The sequence below is a fragment of the Pseudophryne corroboree genome, chromosome 1 (assembly GCF_028390025.1).
Source record: "Pseudophryne corroboree isolate aPseCor3 chromosome 1, aPseCor3.hap2, whole genome shotgun sequence".
In the NCBI taxonomy this organism is placed as follows: domain Eukaryota; kingdom Metazoa; phylum Chordata; class Amphibia; order Anura; family Myobatrachidae; genus Pseudophryne; species Pseudophryne corroboree.
The window spans coordinates 160,349,779-160,366,952 of NC_086444.1; the positions used below are offsets into that span (position 1 = coordinate 160,349,779).

Here is a 17,174-nt window from a genome sequence, read left to right on the forward strand (position 1 = left end):
GTATGTGAATGCAAACAAATATTGACTGTCAGGGTGCAGAGGTACCGAAAAGAAAGCGGAGCAGAGGTCAATAACAGTGAAAAATTTCGCAGTGGGAGGGATTTGCATTAGGATGACAGCTGGATTTGGCACTACGGGGAACTGACTCTCAACTATTTTGTTAATCCCCCTTAGATCCTGCACTAGCCGGTAACCCCTCCCCCCACTCTTTTTAACAGGGAAGATGGGACTATTGGCAGTGCTGGACGTTCTTACCAGAATGCCCTGTTGTAGCAAGCGCTCTATTACGGGATACACTCCTAACTCCACCTCTGGCTTCAGAGGATACTGTGGGATTTTTGGAGCTATCCTACCATCTTTTACTTGTACAACTACCGGAGCTACGTTTGCCATTAATCCAGTGTCCTGTCCATCTTTTGTCCAAAGTGACTCTGGTATCTGAGATGTCATTTCTTCTACTTGGGAGGGAGTCCTATTTGTCATAATGGTATGTGACATTAATTTTGACGGGGAGTCTAACATGTCTCGTACTTCCTGAGCGTGATTCTCAGGTATGTCCAAGAATACACCTTCAGGAGTACAATAAATGACGCACCCCATTTTACACAATAAGTCTCTACCCAGGAGATTGGTCGGTGCCGATGCAGCCAGCAAAAAGGAATGCTTGGTATGTAACGGCCCTACTGTAATCTCGGCTGGTTTGCTAACAGGGTAGTGCTGGACTACTCCCGTTACCCCTATGGCTGGAATTGTCTTACCAGTGGTTCTCATGCCCACTGTCGAATTTATCACTGATTTGGTCGCCCCTGTGTCTACAAGAAAGTTTAATGATTTACCAGCTACATTGATTGCAATTTCTGGTTCACTTCCAAGGCTTGCAATCAATTTTACTGGCTGCAGATTACAGGTATGGCCACACCCCTATTGGGTATGGTGACCTCCCTGAATCCCGCTGGCAGCAACTACTTGTGATGGAGTTAGCTGGGAACTACCAGAGGTTTGCCAATCTCTGTTTGGGGGGTATCTTTTTGTTTCCCCTGCATGTGGCTCATAACTCCGTTTCTGCGGACCCTGCTCCCAATGTCGTGTGTCGTGTCGTTGTCTAGGGGGTTGATAAGATTTCTGTACATTTCTCGATCTACAGTCTCGTGCAAAGTGTCCCTGTTTGTGACAAAAATAACATGTTACCACATTTGACTTACCCACAGGGTTTGGTGATGTTAACACAGGCTGGTTTGTGGTCAGGGCCTGTATACTTACTGCCATTAACTTATCACTTTGTTGTTCCCTGTGTCTGGTGATGTTCCTATCGTGATCAATAGCAGCCTCTCTCAAAGTAGCCACAGACAGACCTCGCCAACATGGTTGTGTGGTCTGTACCCTAGTCTTTAATGATTCTTTTAAACCATCCATCAGTACCGATACTGCTACTTCTCGATGGTTTATGTTTGTTTTAATGTCCTCTATGCCTGTGTATTTTGCCATTTCTGATAATGCTCTGTGAAAATACTCTGCAGCTGTCTCTGACTCCTTCTGTTTAATGGAGAATATCTTGTTCCATCTGACTACCGCTGGGAAATACTCTTTTAACTGTAAGCTTATTCTTTTTACATTATCTTTGTTGTACACATCTGTAAGAGGTACATCCTGATCTAATCCACAGTCAGCTAAAAATTGAGTTGCGTCAACATTGGAGGGTAAACATGCTCTCAGCAATATCTGCCAGTCTTTGTTGTTGGGCTCTACAGTGTTACCTAGGTCTCTGATGTATTTTTGGCTGGCAACTAAGTCTTTTCTAGGGTCAGGGAATTCAGACACTATGGTCCTTAATTCCATTCTGGAAAATGGGCTATACATGGCAATGTTCCTCACAGGGGTGACTCCTGATGTGTCAGTTTTCCCATTTGGAACAGCTATTACCTTAACAGGATTAACTCTAACAACATCACTCTGTGTGGGTTCTACAGCCTGTGGTGAAATGGCTTCAGCATAGTGTATGGTGCCGTACTTACCTGTAGATACGACCTCACCTATCCCTCCGCTAGGGGCCCTTGTTACTAATCTCGTGGGTGGAGCTGTGCCTACTGTGGTCTCTGCTATGGTGGCTGCTAGAGAGAGCGCTGAAATTGTTGCCGATTCGTCTTCTTGATCACACTCCTGAGGAAAGTTCAAAACAGGGTACAACTTGCACGGGTTAATACTTGCATTGGTTAATTGGTTAACATTTTCTTTAACATTTACACAGTTGCTAAGTGTTTGTGTGTTACACCTTAGTGCGTCATTCTCCGCAACCAATTTCTCTCCTGATATGTATGGTGGCGGTGGGGCCGTGGCTATCAGTTTTCTGATTGAGCCAGATCCCGCCGCCTGAGCCAATCCTCTCTGTATGTCACCCTCCTGTTGCCACAACTGCAAATAATCATAATGCTTGATTCGTCTCTTTGCTGATTTAATGAGACATATCCTTCTCCTTAAATTCGTTAACACTTCTGTGCTGAAGCTACCTACTCTTGGGAATTTCTCCCCGTCATGTACCGTCATTCTCTCCCATTCATCACATAAAACCTCTGTGTGTGAACCGTATTTTTCACACATCACGTACCTTGCCGACCCAACTGGTCGGTTCACTGAATCAACCCGAACCGAGGTTGATCGCCCCCTACCTGAACAAGTGGCCCCCATAGTTCGAAGGTGTTGCTTTATTCAGCCAACCCTTACGCAAACCAAAATGTTCAAAATAGGCTGACGGTGGCGGTTTACCGAGTACCCCACTCACTCGCCCACGCCGACCAATACGACCTGATCACACCGATATGGTGCTGGCGTACTCGACCTAGGGCCCCTGCGACCTGAACCTCTATTTACTGGAACCTGTGAGGGTGATCCGAAGAACACTTACTCTTTCCAGTAACTATTGGTTGCTGGATAGTTCCTGAGTGAGCAGCGAACTTCCCTTAAAATAAAAAAAATTACACAAATCACGTTAGAATGTACAAATAGCGTTTATGACCTTCGTACACAAATAGTACCGGTCAGGTTTACTAATGTACACAATTACGTGCGGTACAATCGTTCAGCACATAAGCAACTAATCTTATGTACGGAGCGACCAGTGGAATCGAAAATTGCGGCTGCGAATTCCTTCAGCAAGAGCTTGTATGGCCTATATGGGTGTTGCACCAACCCTTTCTTGGTGTTGTGCCTGTGGACTGTATAGCGGACTTCCTTGTCTGCTGTACCTGAACCTGTTGGTCTGCTATGACCTCCTGGTCTGTTACAGTATGACCTCCTGGTCTGCTACACTCTAATGCTCAAATTGTATGTTTTAACCAGGGATGCCTCCCTAGCCACCATGTACGTCACTTACACGCATGTACCTCACGAGAACTCGACTTTTCTTGTGGTTCAACCTTTAAAATTGTAAAAACAAACACTCACTCACCACATATACACTTTTGTTTCTATTTCTATTTCTGCGCAGAAATTTCTCTTTAGACCAGATGTGTTACAAATTAGGAGAAGGATCTATTAATTTAAATTTCGAATTTAAAATAAATTTGTGCGATTTATCGCCTGGCGTTATTTACCGCGTGGCGCTACTTATCGCGTTGAGAGGAGAGAAAAAAAACTTGTGATTTGAGTTACGTGGGCGTACCCGTACGCTCCGTTGCGTAATATACGCTGCGTGCGTCGGCCTTTGGTTTGCGTGCACAAATCTCAGTCCTTGTTAGAGACACGTGTACGCAAAATAAAGATCCACCGTAACACAATTTATATGTTTATCAATGTAGATGATCCTTGATCATCTACCGCACACCACACTGACTTCGCCTTATCTCCCAGGCAAAACTGTGTGTTTGTCTATACTTTAACTATATTACCTTTACTCTTAAACTATGAAATAGTGACAAATCTCTCTAAGCACGTTTATCAACTATATAATAGCAAACAGGAGAGTGACATACGAAAATACACGAATGAAAAGAAATGCAGATATGCGTGCGTGTGTACGCAAGACAGAAAAATAAACAGTTTTAAAAGAGACTAGCGTGTTGTTCTTACCTCCGGTTCCCGGATTCCTTCAGCACCCTTTACTAAGAGAAGCAGACGCTTATCCAAACAGCACTACGAGGAATATGATCTCCCGCCCTTTGCTGCTGGATAATGTCTGCTGTAATTACCTAGTGCAGATATGTGAAGGACAGGACGAGCCCGCAATTGTTAAAGCAGATTATTTATCTTATATATTACCCTTTATGAGGTCTAAGAACACTGTACGCTAACTACGTATGAAGTACCGTAAGGGTACGCACGTTGCGTAACAATCGCTTAGCCGTGGTCGAGACGCTCAAGCGTTACGTTCGCTCACGGCCAAGAGATCACTGGCAGGCACGCTATTGGCTGCCGAATACCGTAATGATTCGCTATAGCGATGCGACCGCTCGAGACCACGAGGAGATCACCAGCGGCGCATACGCTCACAATGTAAAACCTTTATATCTAAACCATAAACAGTGTATTATGCAGTAAACCCTTTGTGTAGTGATATGGTGTAAATGCAACACAGTATAACCTTACTAGCTTAAAAGCAGTTTGAGCGTCACCGACGCTCTGGGAATACTTAACTCAATAAGAAATACACAGATACCTGGGCTTAGGGTCCAACGCCTAATATATATATATATTTTGAATGATATACTTGTAAAAGAATTAATACAAATACAAATCATACACTACAATATAACATAGACTAACTAACCAGGTAACTACACAGTAAATACAATACAATTAAGTTTAAGAGAAAAATGAGAGAAAGAGAAGAGAGAGAAAGATATGGCCCATAATAACAAGAGAGAAACAGTATGATTACGGAGAAAAACTTACGCACAAAGGAAACGATTGCATGCGCCTCTGGACATCCAGCTCCCGATTTTCAGCAATGATAACCGTTGAAGAGTGAGCTGGATGTGATCGGCCTTTCTATTTATGCCCCACACACAATGCAATTCAATGGTCCCTACAATCTCATTGTTCATTGGACACAGGAATTCCTCCTCGCATTATAACAAAAGGTCATAGGTTGATTCATACAGGTGGGCTGTGACTATTTCCAACTGCTCAGGTGGGAGGGAAACTGGGTTTCCCGCCGCATGGGTAATAAAGTGCAAATAAAGTAAATGTTCATAAACTTCTTATGTCCATAACTATTCGCACGAGCGATTGATCTGCTTCAAACCAACACCGGAATATTTCTAATTAAATATTCTTCCGATGGATACTAAACACCACTGTATTACTCCTGTCTGACCCTTCGTATCAAACAAAGAGGGATTTCTCTGTTCATGAACATTCTATATTAACCAAACTTTCAGAATCTATCAAAGGGACCATGATCTAAAAAATACATTATATAGTGAAAATATGTAATGATTGAGTCGCACGCTACGATCACATAAACTCTACCGTAAATACGCATACCGTGCGCCTGCGGGTGCCCGCGACTGTGAGTATGCGCACGTACGGGAGAGCGTACGCATGCGCAGCACGGACCTGTGTGAGGTGCAAATATGGTAGTGTGCATAGAGATATTTTTCTGACTTTGACACTTGGATGTATCCCATCTGGCCCCATTGATTTATCCACTTTCAGCTTTGAGAGTTCTGTTAGGACCTTCTCCTCTGTAAATGTACTTGTTTTATTTTCCTGAATATCCCTGTAACTTAACTGTGGCTCCTTCCCTTCTCTTTCAGTAGTGAATACTGATCAAAAATAATTAAGATGATCTGCTATTACATTGTCTCCTTCAACAAGACTCCCAGTCTCTGTCTTTAGTTTTATTATTCCGACTTTTGGTTTTCTCTATTTGCATATATACCTAAAAAAAGTTTTGCCTCCTTTACCCACTGACTGGGCCATTTTCTCCTCAGCTTGTGCCTTTGCACATCAGATTACCTTCTTAGTCTCCTTCTGTCTAACAAGATATATATCTTTGTCTTCATTATTTTGTGCCTGCTTATATTTCCTAAAAGCCATCTTTTTTGCTTTCACAATATTTGCTACTTCTTTCGCAAACCACACTGGCTTCCTTTTCCTTGTGTTTTTCCTAACACTTTTGACACAAAGGTCTGTTGCCTTTAGTATTGCACTTTTTAATGTTTCCCACCTCTCCTGCACTGCTTCCAAGTTCTTCCACTCTGCCAAAGAATCACTTATACATTTTTCCATCCCTACAAAATCAGCCTTCCTAAAATCCAACACCTTTGTTTTTGTATGGGATGAGTCAGTCTCTGTCTTTATGCTGAACCATATTTCTTGATGATCACTGGATCCCAGGTTTTCACCCACTTTTACGTCTGATATTCTGTCTCCATTTGTAAGTATTAAGTCTAATATTGCGTCTTTCCGAGTGGGCTCCCTCACCAATTAGTGGAGGGATGGTCCCTGAAGGGAATTTAAAATGTCCCTACTTCTAGTGGAACTAGCAACAGACAGCTCCCAGTTTACATCAGGAAGATTAAAGTCTCCCATGATTATTACCTCTCCTTTTAATGCCATTTTAGTAATGTCCTGCAATAGGTTCTTGTCCAGTTCTTCTTCCTGTCCTGTTGGCCTGTATATAATGCGAATATGAATAATCGACTTCTCCCCTGTGTCTATGGTTACCCAAAGGGCCTCACTTTTGTCTTCAATACTTTGTATTAAGGCAGTATTTATGCTTTATTTTACATACATTGCTACCCCCCTCCGAATTTTCCCATTATGTCCTTCCTAAATAAAGTATATCCTGGTATAGCTATGACCCAGTCATGATTTTCATTGCACCATGACTCTGTAATTGCCACAATATCTACAGTGCCTTGCTAAAGTATTCACCCCTCTTTGCATAATTCATGATTTGCTGCCTCACAACCTTGGAATTAAAATGGATTGTTTGAAGGTTTGCATCATTTCATTAACAGAACATGCAGACAACTTGGAAGATGTTTTTTTTTTATTGTGAAGCAAACAACAAATAGGACAAAATAACAGAAAACTTCAGCGTATATAAGTATTCACCCCCCTAAAGTCAGTACTTTGTACAGCCACCTTTTGCAGCAATTACAGCTGCAAGCCACTTTAGATAAGTCTCTATGAGCTTGCCACTGGGATTTTTGCCCGTTCCTCAAGGCAAAACTGCTCCAGCTCCTTCATGTTAGATGGTTTCTGCTTGTGAACAGCAATCTTCAAGTCTGACTACAGATTCTCAATTGGATTGAGATCTGGGCTTTGACTAGGCCATTCCAACACATTTAAATGTTTCCCCTTAAACCACTCGAGTGTTGCTTTAGCAGTATTCTTCCGGTCATTGTCCTACTGGAAGGTGACCCACCATCCCAGTCTCAAATCACAGGCAGATTGAAACAGGTTTTGCTCAGGAATATCCCTGTATTTAGCACCATCCATCTTTCCCCCGACTCAAAACAGTTTCCCAGTCCCTGCTGCTGAAAAACATCCACATAGCATGATGCTGGCACCACAATGTTTCATTGTGGAGATGGTGTTTTTGGGGTGATGGGATGTGTTGGGTTTGCACCAGACATAGCATTTTCCTTATTGGCCGAAAAGTAAAATTTTAGTTTCATCTGACCAGAGCACCTTCCTCCATACATTTGGGGAATCGTCCACATGCCTTTTGGCAAACTCAAAACGTGCCTTCCTATTTTTAACACTAAATAATGGCTTTTTTCTGGCCACTCTTCCATAAAGCCCAGCTCTGTGGAGTGTACAGCTTATTGTGGTCACATGTGCAGATACACCAGTCTCTGCTGTGGAACTCTGCAGCTCCTTCAGGGTTACTTTTGGTCTCTGTGCTGCCTCTCTGATTAATGCCCTCCTTGCCCGGTCTGTGAGTTTTGGTGGCCGGCCCTCACTTGGCAGGTTTGTTGTGGTACAATATTCTTTCCATTTGAAGAAGATGGATTTGATGGTGCTCCGGGGGATCATCAAAGATTTGGATATTTTTTTTAGAACCCAACCCTGACTTGTACTTCTCAACATCTTTGTCCCTGACTTGTTTGGAGAGCTCCTTGGTCTTCATGGTGTGATGCCTCTTTCTTAGTTGTAGCCTCTGGGGCCTTATGTGATTTCTGAAGGTAATTGGTTGCACCAGAACATTTGAGGGGCTTCATAGCAAAGGCGGTGAATACATATACATATGCCAATTTTCTAATTTTTATTTATAAAAATTCTTTTTTCTATAAATTTTTCTCATTTCACTTGACCAACTTACACTATTTTGTGCAGATCCATCACATAAAATTCAGATGGAAAAAAAAATTAATTATAGATTGTAATGTAACAAAACAGGTAAAAAGCCAAGGGGGGTGAATACTTTAGCAAGGCACTGAAGAACATCCCTTGTCATTATGGCAGTTTGTTCTGGGATTTTATTTCCTAAGCTCCTAGCATTTGCACACATAGCTGTTGGGGTTTTGTTTGTGCTTTTCCTGTTCCAAGCTATGTTCTTTTCTCTTGTTATGTTTATTTGGTTTTGATCTACATTATCTTCTGTTCCTATTCCCTTTGCCTGCAGAAACAATACCTCTGTGTTGGGGGATCAGATTGCTTTATTCCTATTTGGTTCACTGTCCCACTCTGTTAGTTTAAATAGTTCTTGATTAAGGATCCAAACTGTTCAGTTAGTATTCTCGTTCCCCTTGAAGATGGGTGCAGACCGTCACTTTTGTATAAGCTCCTATCTTGCCAGATGGTGTAACTATGGCCAATAAATCCAAATATCTCCTCATTGCACCATGGGGGTCATTCCGACCTGATCGCATGCTGCCGTTTTCGCAGCGCAGCGATCAGGTCACTACTGCGCATGCGTATGCAACGCTATGCGCAGGCGCGTCGTACGGGTACAAAGTGGATCGTTGCTGGGTGTTGGATTTAATGAAGAATCCATTCGCACAGCCGATCGCAAGAAGATTGACAGGAAGAAGGCATTTATGGGTGTCAACTGACCATTTTCAGGGAGTGGTTGGAAAAACGCAGGCGTGTCCAAGCGTTTGCAGGGCGGGTGTCTGACGTCAATTCCGGGACCGAACAGGCTGAAGTGATCGTAGCGGCTGAGTAAGTTTAGACCTACTCAGAAATTGCACAAATTATTTTTGTAGTGCTCGGCAGCACAGGCGTTCGCACACTTGCAAAGCTAAAATACACTCGCCAGTGGGCAGCGACTATGCGTTTGCACGGCTGAAAAAAGTAGCTAGCGAGTGATCAACTCGGAATGACCCCCCATGTCCTTAGCCAAACACTGAAGTTTCTGATGCAATCAGTTCTGTCTTCCCCTCTGTGTACTGGCAATACTTCTGAAAAAGTTACAGTGATTGCCACCTGCTTCAGAGCAGTCCCTAACTGCCTAATTTCCTTGTTTATGGTCATGAGTTCAGAATTTGCCAGGTCATTTGTCCCTAGGTGGACAGTGACATCCACCTCCCCATCTTTTCTTGCTGCCTTCACAATTCTTAGCATGCGCTCTTTATCCCTTGGATCTGTGGTTCCAGGTAAGCACCTTACTTGTTTCTCTACTTCATTTGCATTTCCCAGATGTATTCCTCTAATAATGGAATCTCCCAAGAGAAGTGCAGTCCTTTTTGGAGATGCAATTTTCCCATTCCTTTTCCTGTTCCTATAGTTAGTAAATGTCCCCATATCATCCTGTTCTGTAGTGCCTCTCTTAGTTGTATCTTCCAGCCCTGCAAGAGTAGCATATGAGTTTTGCAGTGTCACAGCTTGCGGGAGGTGTCTGTGTTCCTCTGGAAATCTTTGCCTCTGAGAGCCCACAGTAGTCCAGGCACAATGTCTTCTGGTGGCTCTCTGAGGCCTCAATGGCGTCTGAGGCCTCAAAGACACAGACATCCTACAAATCTCAGCATGCAGTTTAGCTATCTCCTCCTTCAGCAGAGAAAATTGCTCACAGATTGGACAGCAGCCACGTTTCCACAATGCTTATTTCAAAACAAATGCATTACATCCATTGCACTGCACTAGCCCAAACATTGTATCAGATGTTAATGGTATTGGATATATTTGTATTCCTGTTTGTGTATTATAAAACTCACCTTTTTCTGTATTCTAACTCACCTGCTGCTGTTTCAAACTCACAATTCACTTAAAAAGCCAAGCTATCATTTTAGAATGCAAGCTCTCACAATGAGCAAGTGCTAATGAGTCTGGTCTGCTAGGGGCCTTCCCCCTAGCAACCCCGGCCCACCCTGCAGCTTCCCCATCACTCCATACCTGGAGCTTGGAGGTGAAGTTCAGGAGGGGGCAGCAACATATAAACACTCTCAACTGCAGGATATACTCAGGAGCACTATCATAAGTATGGACGAAAGGAGGAGAAAGAGATGCAGCGGAGAGCCACACATGCACAGAAGCGGTTGTGCCGATGGTAAAATACCTCCAAGGGTGACGTCACTGGCTAGGACTATGTTTATTTGTGGAAGTATGCAGGTGAATACATTATGATCAAAGGAATTTTATTCATTAAACACACACACACACACACACACACACACACACACACACACACACACACACACACAGAGCTGGGAACACAGCTAATCATCATCATCACCAATATGGAATATATACGGCAGTTCAACATGGCCTATGTTGGAGCAGTGTCGCTGGCACTAGTGTGCAGGTGTTAAAATTCTACTTTAAGCATTAATAGAACTTAAAACATTCTGTAAGGAGAATTTTAACATTGCTGCCATACTGGTGCAGGCAAGATGGCTCTGACACATGTAGTGTCAACATAATGGTTGTAGATATCACCACTGAATACCCATCATTAGATCTACAGTAAATAATTAAGAGGCTGAATTATAAATTCTTACTTTTTGGTTTTTAATGTCTATTTAGAGAAGTATATTGAAGAAATGCGTTGTATTCAAGATGTGCTGAATAAAATCGTTATCCTTCAGAAAAATGAAAGAGACATACTTGCAAAAAAATACAGGTAACTTAAATATCTAAAGTATTAGTCTTGGAGGACGCAAATTAAATTTATCAGATTATGGCATATGGAGGTATGTCGGTATATTAGGACATATGGAAGGAGCGTTTATATATTGTGACAAATTGAAGGTGTGCCATATGGAAGTGTCTATATTATGACATGTGGAAGAAGTGTCTATATTATAACATATGGAATGAGTGTCTGTATATTATCGCATATAGAAGGTGTATCTGTATATTATGGCATATGGAAGGAGTGTCTGTATAATATCAAGGCCCTCACTCAGCTTCAGTTGCAGTTTTGCTAATTTATTTAATCCCACATCCCGATGGTGAGAATCCCGACAGGGGTTAGGTAAGTGTACTTACCTTCCCCCAGTGCCCCCATTACCCCCCCCCCCTTTCCGCAGCCTAAACCAAACCTTTACACCCCACAACTTAACCCTAACCCACCCCGTTATGCCTAAACCTAACCTCCCCCCTCCCACAGCCTAAACTTAACCCTCCCTCCTTCGCAGCCTAACCCTATTCAGGGTTGCCTAAACCTAACCCCCCTCCAGCAGCCTAACCCTAAACGTCCCTTTCCCGGAGCTTAACCTTAACTCTCCCCCTGCAGCCTAAAGCTAAACTTTCCCTCCCGCTGCTTGCCTGTCCGCAGCTCCGGCAAAACGTCATTCAGTATCCCTGCGTTCGGGATTCTGATACGTGTTGGGATTCCTGTGCCGGTATTTTGACTGCCTTGATCCCGACCGCTGGGATCCTGACTAGATCCCATACCAGCAACTCAAGGTGGGAGCATGTATGTTTAGAAAGCTCAGTTGCTGTGCATGTAGTTTTATTATGTGATGATTAACCTTTTCCTCACCACATTTGTTATTTATATGCGACGATTATGTTTTATACAGAAAATTTATTTTTTAGACTATTTTGCCTATAGCCTATACCATAGACCATCTATCCAGTGTATAAGGAGACCATTGTGTACATATAACTCCGGGGCTTGTGCTTTGTTCTCCTGCCTCTCCCCCTGACTCCTGGACCTACCCTGATGCTCTTCTGAGCAAAGGATTTGAATTGTGGAATGGTGCCCACATATGGAAAAAACTGATTCAGCTCAGATGGACTGGCCCCAAATAATGGCTTACTACGATCGCTGGCACTGCATGTGTCTGGTGTATTACATACAGATGGGTCCATGTTTATCTTGACCTTTAATAGGATTAACTGAGACTGGGCAGTCGGACTTAATACCCTGCTGTAATGACTTAATCCCCTGCTGTATTGTCCTCCATATTGTATTGCAGCTGAGAACAATAGATGAAGGATTTATGTAAATAAACAATGGTGTGCCTAGGCGCAGCAAAAAAGCCAAGATAACCGTTGATCTATCTGTACCCTACACTTTGTATGACTGGCCCTACTGCCCCAGCCAATGGCTTAGTGCACTCACTCTTGCACATGTCTGATGTATAACATACACTGCACTATGTATGGCTGGCCCTACTGCCCCAGCTAATATCTTACTGTATAAGGTAGACGATAACATGTTATGTGTGACTTATACCCTCTGCATGGGCTATCCACACTCACTTTGCATTTGCCCTTGCTGGCCTGGCATCATGTGGAGTCACTATTGCCGCATCCTGGGTTGCAGAAGGTATTGAAGCGTGGGTTCAGGAATTAGAGGAAGAGCTGCCCGAGTATATCTCTGACAATGCCAGACAATACCTCTCTCATATTACCACCACCACCTATTACATTCATGAGGTGTCCTCGGATGCAGGTGTGTTGGCAGCCAAGGCGTCATTTATGTCTGTCCTGGCTAGCCGTGTTCTGTGGTTGAGGTCATGGAAAGTGGACCTAGACTCCAAAAAGTCCTTGGAGGTACTCCCCTTCACTGGGGACATTTTGTTTGGGGAAGACCTAAATAATATTGTGTCTGAATTAGCAGCTGCTAAGACTGCCTTTCTCCCAAATACTAATCCTTCTGCACAGAAGGCAAAAGGTACCACATTCGTTCCTTTCAACCTCAGGGGAACGCAAAAGGTCATGCATACCTGAGACAATCTCGTGCTCCCAAAACCACCAAGACCAAGGCAAAACAATCCTGGGCGGCCTGTCAGCCTGCTTTTGAACAAGACAAGTCTGCTGCATGAAGGGGCAGGCCTCCCCCTGGGTGGGAGGCCAACTTCTACAGTTTGCCCAGGTCTGGTTAAAGACCACTTCAGACACATGGGTCCTGGAAGTTGTCTCTCACGGGTACGCTGTGTCTTTCAAGTGACGTCCCCCTCGCCAGTTTTGCACCACGGTTCTCCCTTTGGACCCATTAAAGGCGCAAGCTTTGCAACGATTGTCAGATCCTCAGTCCCAGAAAGGCAGAGGTTATTACTCGACGCTGTTTCTAGTCCTGAAAGCCAATGGGTCCTTCCGGCCTATACTCAACCTCAAATCTCTGAAGAAGTTTGTAAGGGTGTCCAGGTTTAATATGGAATTGTACTGGCTATGGAACCCGGAGACTACATGGTATCCCTGGAATATACAGGATGCATACCTGCATATACCTATTGCCATGTCGCATCAGCAGTCTCTGAGGTTTGCTATTGGGAACCTCCACTATCAATTCCAGGCTCTGCCATTTGGACTGTCTACGGCTCCTCGGATCTTCACCAAGGTCATGGCCGTGATGACGGCACATATCCGTCGTCAGGGTGTCAGAATCCTGCTGTATTTGGACGACCTGCTGATTCTGGCAAATTCCCACAATGTCCTCCTCAGTCATCTACAACTGACGGTAACCATCCTGCAAGCCCACGGATGGTTTATCAATTGGAACTAGTCCTCGCTGGTCCCAGCTCAGAGCATAGTGCACCTTGCACCTGGGGGCACTTCTAGACACACAGAGTCAGCAGCTGTTTCTGTCTCCAAAAAAAGTCCTGAAGCTTCAGGACAGGATAAGATGCTTCCTTTGTCACTCCAGAGTGTCTATATACTCGGCGATGCAAGTACTGGGCCTGATGTTGTCAGCATTTGTCATGGTAGAGTACGCTCAATTTCATTCCCGCCCTCTACAGAAGTTAATCCTTTCCAAATGGGATGGCCTACCTCAGCTGATCAGATCTCACATGATTACTTTGACTCCGGAGGTTCGTCTGTCGTTGACCTAGTGGCTACAGGACCAGCAATTAAGCTCTGACCTAGTGGCTACAGACCAACAATTAAGCAGGGGCCGTCCCTTCTGAATCCCCAATTGGATCCTGCTGACAACGGACGCCAGTCTGAGGGGATGGGGTGCAGTGTTGGAGCAACACTCTTTTTACGGTCGCTGGACCAAGGAGGAATCACTCCTCCCAATAAACATTCTGGAGCTGAGGTCGGTGTTCAATACACTATCTGTCACCCTGCCTCTAGTACAGAGCAGGCCTGTTCAAGTACGGTCAGACAACGCCACCACGGTGGCATATATAAACCATAAAGGCTGGACTCAAAGTCGCATGGCTATGATGCAAGTGTCATAAATCCTTCATTGGGCGGAACATCTGCCAGCAATATCAGCAGTGTTCATTCTGGGCGTCCTGAACTGAGAAGCGGACTTCCGCAGATGCCAGGACGTGCACACTGGAGAGTGGAGTCTTCATCCAGAAGTCTTTCAACTCCTAGTGGACAGGTGGGGCCTACCAGATGTAGACCTGATGGCGTCTCGACACAATTACAAGGTTCCGGTCTTCGGATCAAGGACCAGGGATCCTCAAGCAGCATTCTTGGACGCACTGGCAATTCCATGGACCTTTTGGGTGCCCTACGTGTTCCCTCCAGTGTCACTTCTGCCCAGGGTCCTACGGAAGTTCAAACAAGAAGTAGGATGGCTACCTCTAATCGCTCCAGCGTGGCCCAGATGGCATTGGTTCTCAGACCTGTCGACGGGGCATCCCCTTCTACTTCCTCAGCGGCCATACCTCCTCGTACAGGGCCCTTGTGTCTACCCAGACCTGGCTTTGATGGCGTGACTCTTGAAGCATCACTTCTGAGGGCCAAAGGTTTTTCTGAGGCGGTTATCCAGACTATGTTGAAAGCCCGCAAACCAGCCTCTGCCCGGATTTATTACAGGGATTGGAATTCTTACTTCACCATGTGTGCGGATAAGAATTATGATGTCTCTAGGTTCAGAACTTCCAGAATTCTGGCTTTTTGCAAAGAGGCCTTGACGTAGGTCTTCGTCTGGCATCCCTCAAGGTTCATATATCTGCCTTGTCGGTATGGTTTCAGAGAAAGATTGCATCTATTCCTGACGTTCATACATTCACTCAGGGTGTCCTTCGGATTCAGCCTCCCTATGTCCTTCCTGTGGCTCCCTGGGATCTGGCTGTTGTGCTAAATGCCCTGCAAGAGTCTCCATTTGAACCTCTTGAATCAGTGGACCTTAACTGGCTCACGGCCAAGGTCCTGTTCTTGCTTGCTATTGCCTCTGCAAGACGGGTGTCGGACTTGTCCTATCGTCCGCCCTTTTTGATATTTCACCGTGAACGGGCAGTTCTAAGAACTCGACCGGGTTATTTACGTAAGGTGGTGTCATCTTTTTACCTTAACCAAGAGATTGTAGTCCCGGCCTTTATCTTTTCGGACTTGTCTTCCAAAGAGCGGTCTTTGGATGTGGTAAGGGCTCTCCAAGGACTGCCTCTATCCGGAGGTTATATACCCTTTTTGTCCTGTTTGGTTTCCACAAACATGGCTGGCCTGCAAACAAGCAAACCTTGGCCAGATGGATTAGAATGGTAATTGCACAAGCTTATGCACAGACTGGACTCCCAGCTCCTGCTGCTATTAAAGCCCATTCTACTTGGTCTGTTGGACCTTCTTGGGCGGCATCACATCCGCAGAACAATTGTGCAAGGCGGCTACGTGGTCCTCAGTGAATATGTTTCTTAGGTTCTATGCCTTTGATACCTTCGCCTCCCAGGATGCTTCCTTTGGGCGCCGGATTCTCACATCCGCTAAGGCGCATTCCATCCCTTGAGGCACTGCTTTAGGACATCCCCTATGTTTCCCTGTAGAAACCAATGTACTCTGCTGCAGAAAAGGAGTGTTATGGTTGACTTACCATGGTTAACACTGTTTCTGCGAGGTACATTGGGTTCCACAGGGTGCCCACTCTGACGCACCTAGCTTCTTTGGGTTTGTATGGCACTAGCCGCTGGTACCTTCTCCTGTCGTGAGAATGTGGTTTTATGTGACTAAACATCTGCCTTCTCTCTTGCCTGCTCCTGTATTGGACTGGTTAATGAAACTGATCTCTCAGTGCCTGGAGGCGGGATTATAGAGGAGGCCCCAATGCATCCTGTGACAGCCTAAAGCTTTAGCCTGTTGATGCCTCTGGATTCAGTCATATCATTAACTCCTATTTCCATAAAGTGATTTCAAATCAAATATCCCCCTATCCTCCCCCCTGTATGTGTTTATGTATGAATTTGTGCTACATATTATAAGCATTTTATCAACAGCATACCTCCCAACTGTCCTGATTTTGGGGGGACAGTCCCGTTTTTTACGGTCTGTCTCGCTGTCTCACCCGCGGGTCGCAGTGTCCCGCGAGTGAGGGGGCAGTTGGGAGAACCCTCCCTGTCACACGCTGCTCTGAGGAGAGCAGCGGTGAATAGACGCTGTGCGCATGCGCACAGCATCTTTTCTTGGCAGAAAGGGACAGGGGGCATTGCCAGCAGCTCTCACAGCGCTGTCCATGCCCCCATAATGACGAAAATGGGGGCGTGGCTTGCGTTCGCGGCACTTGCCGTGAGGCCACACCCCCTTTTCGGCAGTCCACTCCCCCTAATCGCAGCGCGCGCTGATGTCCCACCGTGGATGCTGGAAAAGTTGGGAGGTATGCAACAGTAAAGTTTTTTTTAATTCATAACCACTGACTCTTACCTTTCAATAATTCTGCATCAATTGAAGCACATTTCAGACGCATTATCAGATCCTATCTAAGGGGATTTTTATTGATTTTATCAGTGCCAGAGCAGGGTGACATCATGCAGATGGGGCACAGCCACCAGCACCAGGAAGTGGAGCACTGCCTGCTCCTGGCACCTATGCAGCAGCACTACTGGCTGCAGGTTGCAGCTCTAGGCACCCTGCAAGCTACTGTAGATGCAGGTGCCGTGGAGTAGCAAAAG

The 17,174-nt window shown here is 44.9% G+C and overlaps 1 protein-coding gene across 5 annotated transcripts in view; it reads left to right on the forward strand.

Moving 5' to 3' along the window:
* ANKRD31 (ankyrin repeat domain 31) overlaps nucleotides 1–17,174 on the forward strand; it is a 387,557-nt gene that overhangs the window by 208,678 nt on the left and 161,705 nt on the right. For all 5 annotated transcript variants that reach the window (XM_063963834.1, XM_063963836.1, XM_063963837.1 and 2 more), the window contains exon 7: nucleotides 10,912–11,008. In XM_063963834.1, coding sequence (XP_063819904.1) covers nucleotides 10,912–11,008 — 97 coding nt within the window. The remainder of the gene's footprint in view (nucleotides 1–10,911; nucleotides 11,009–17,174) is intronic.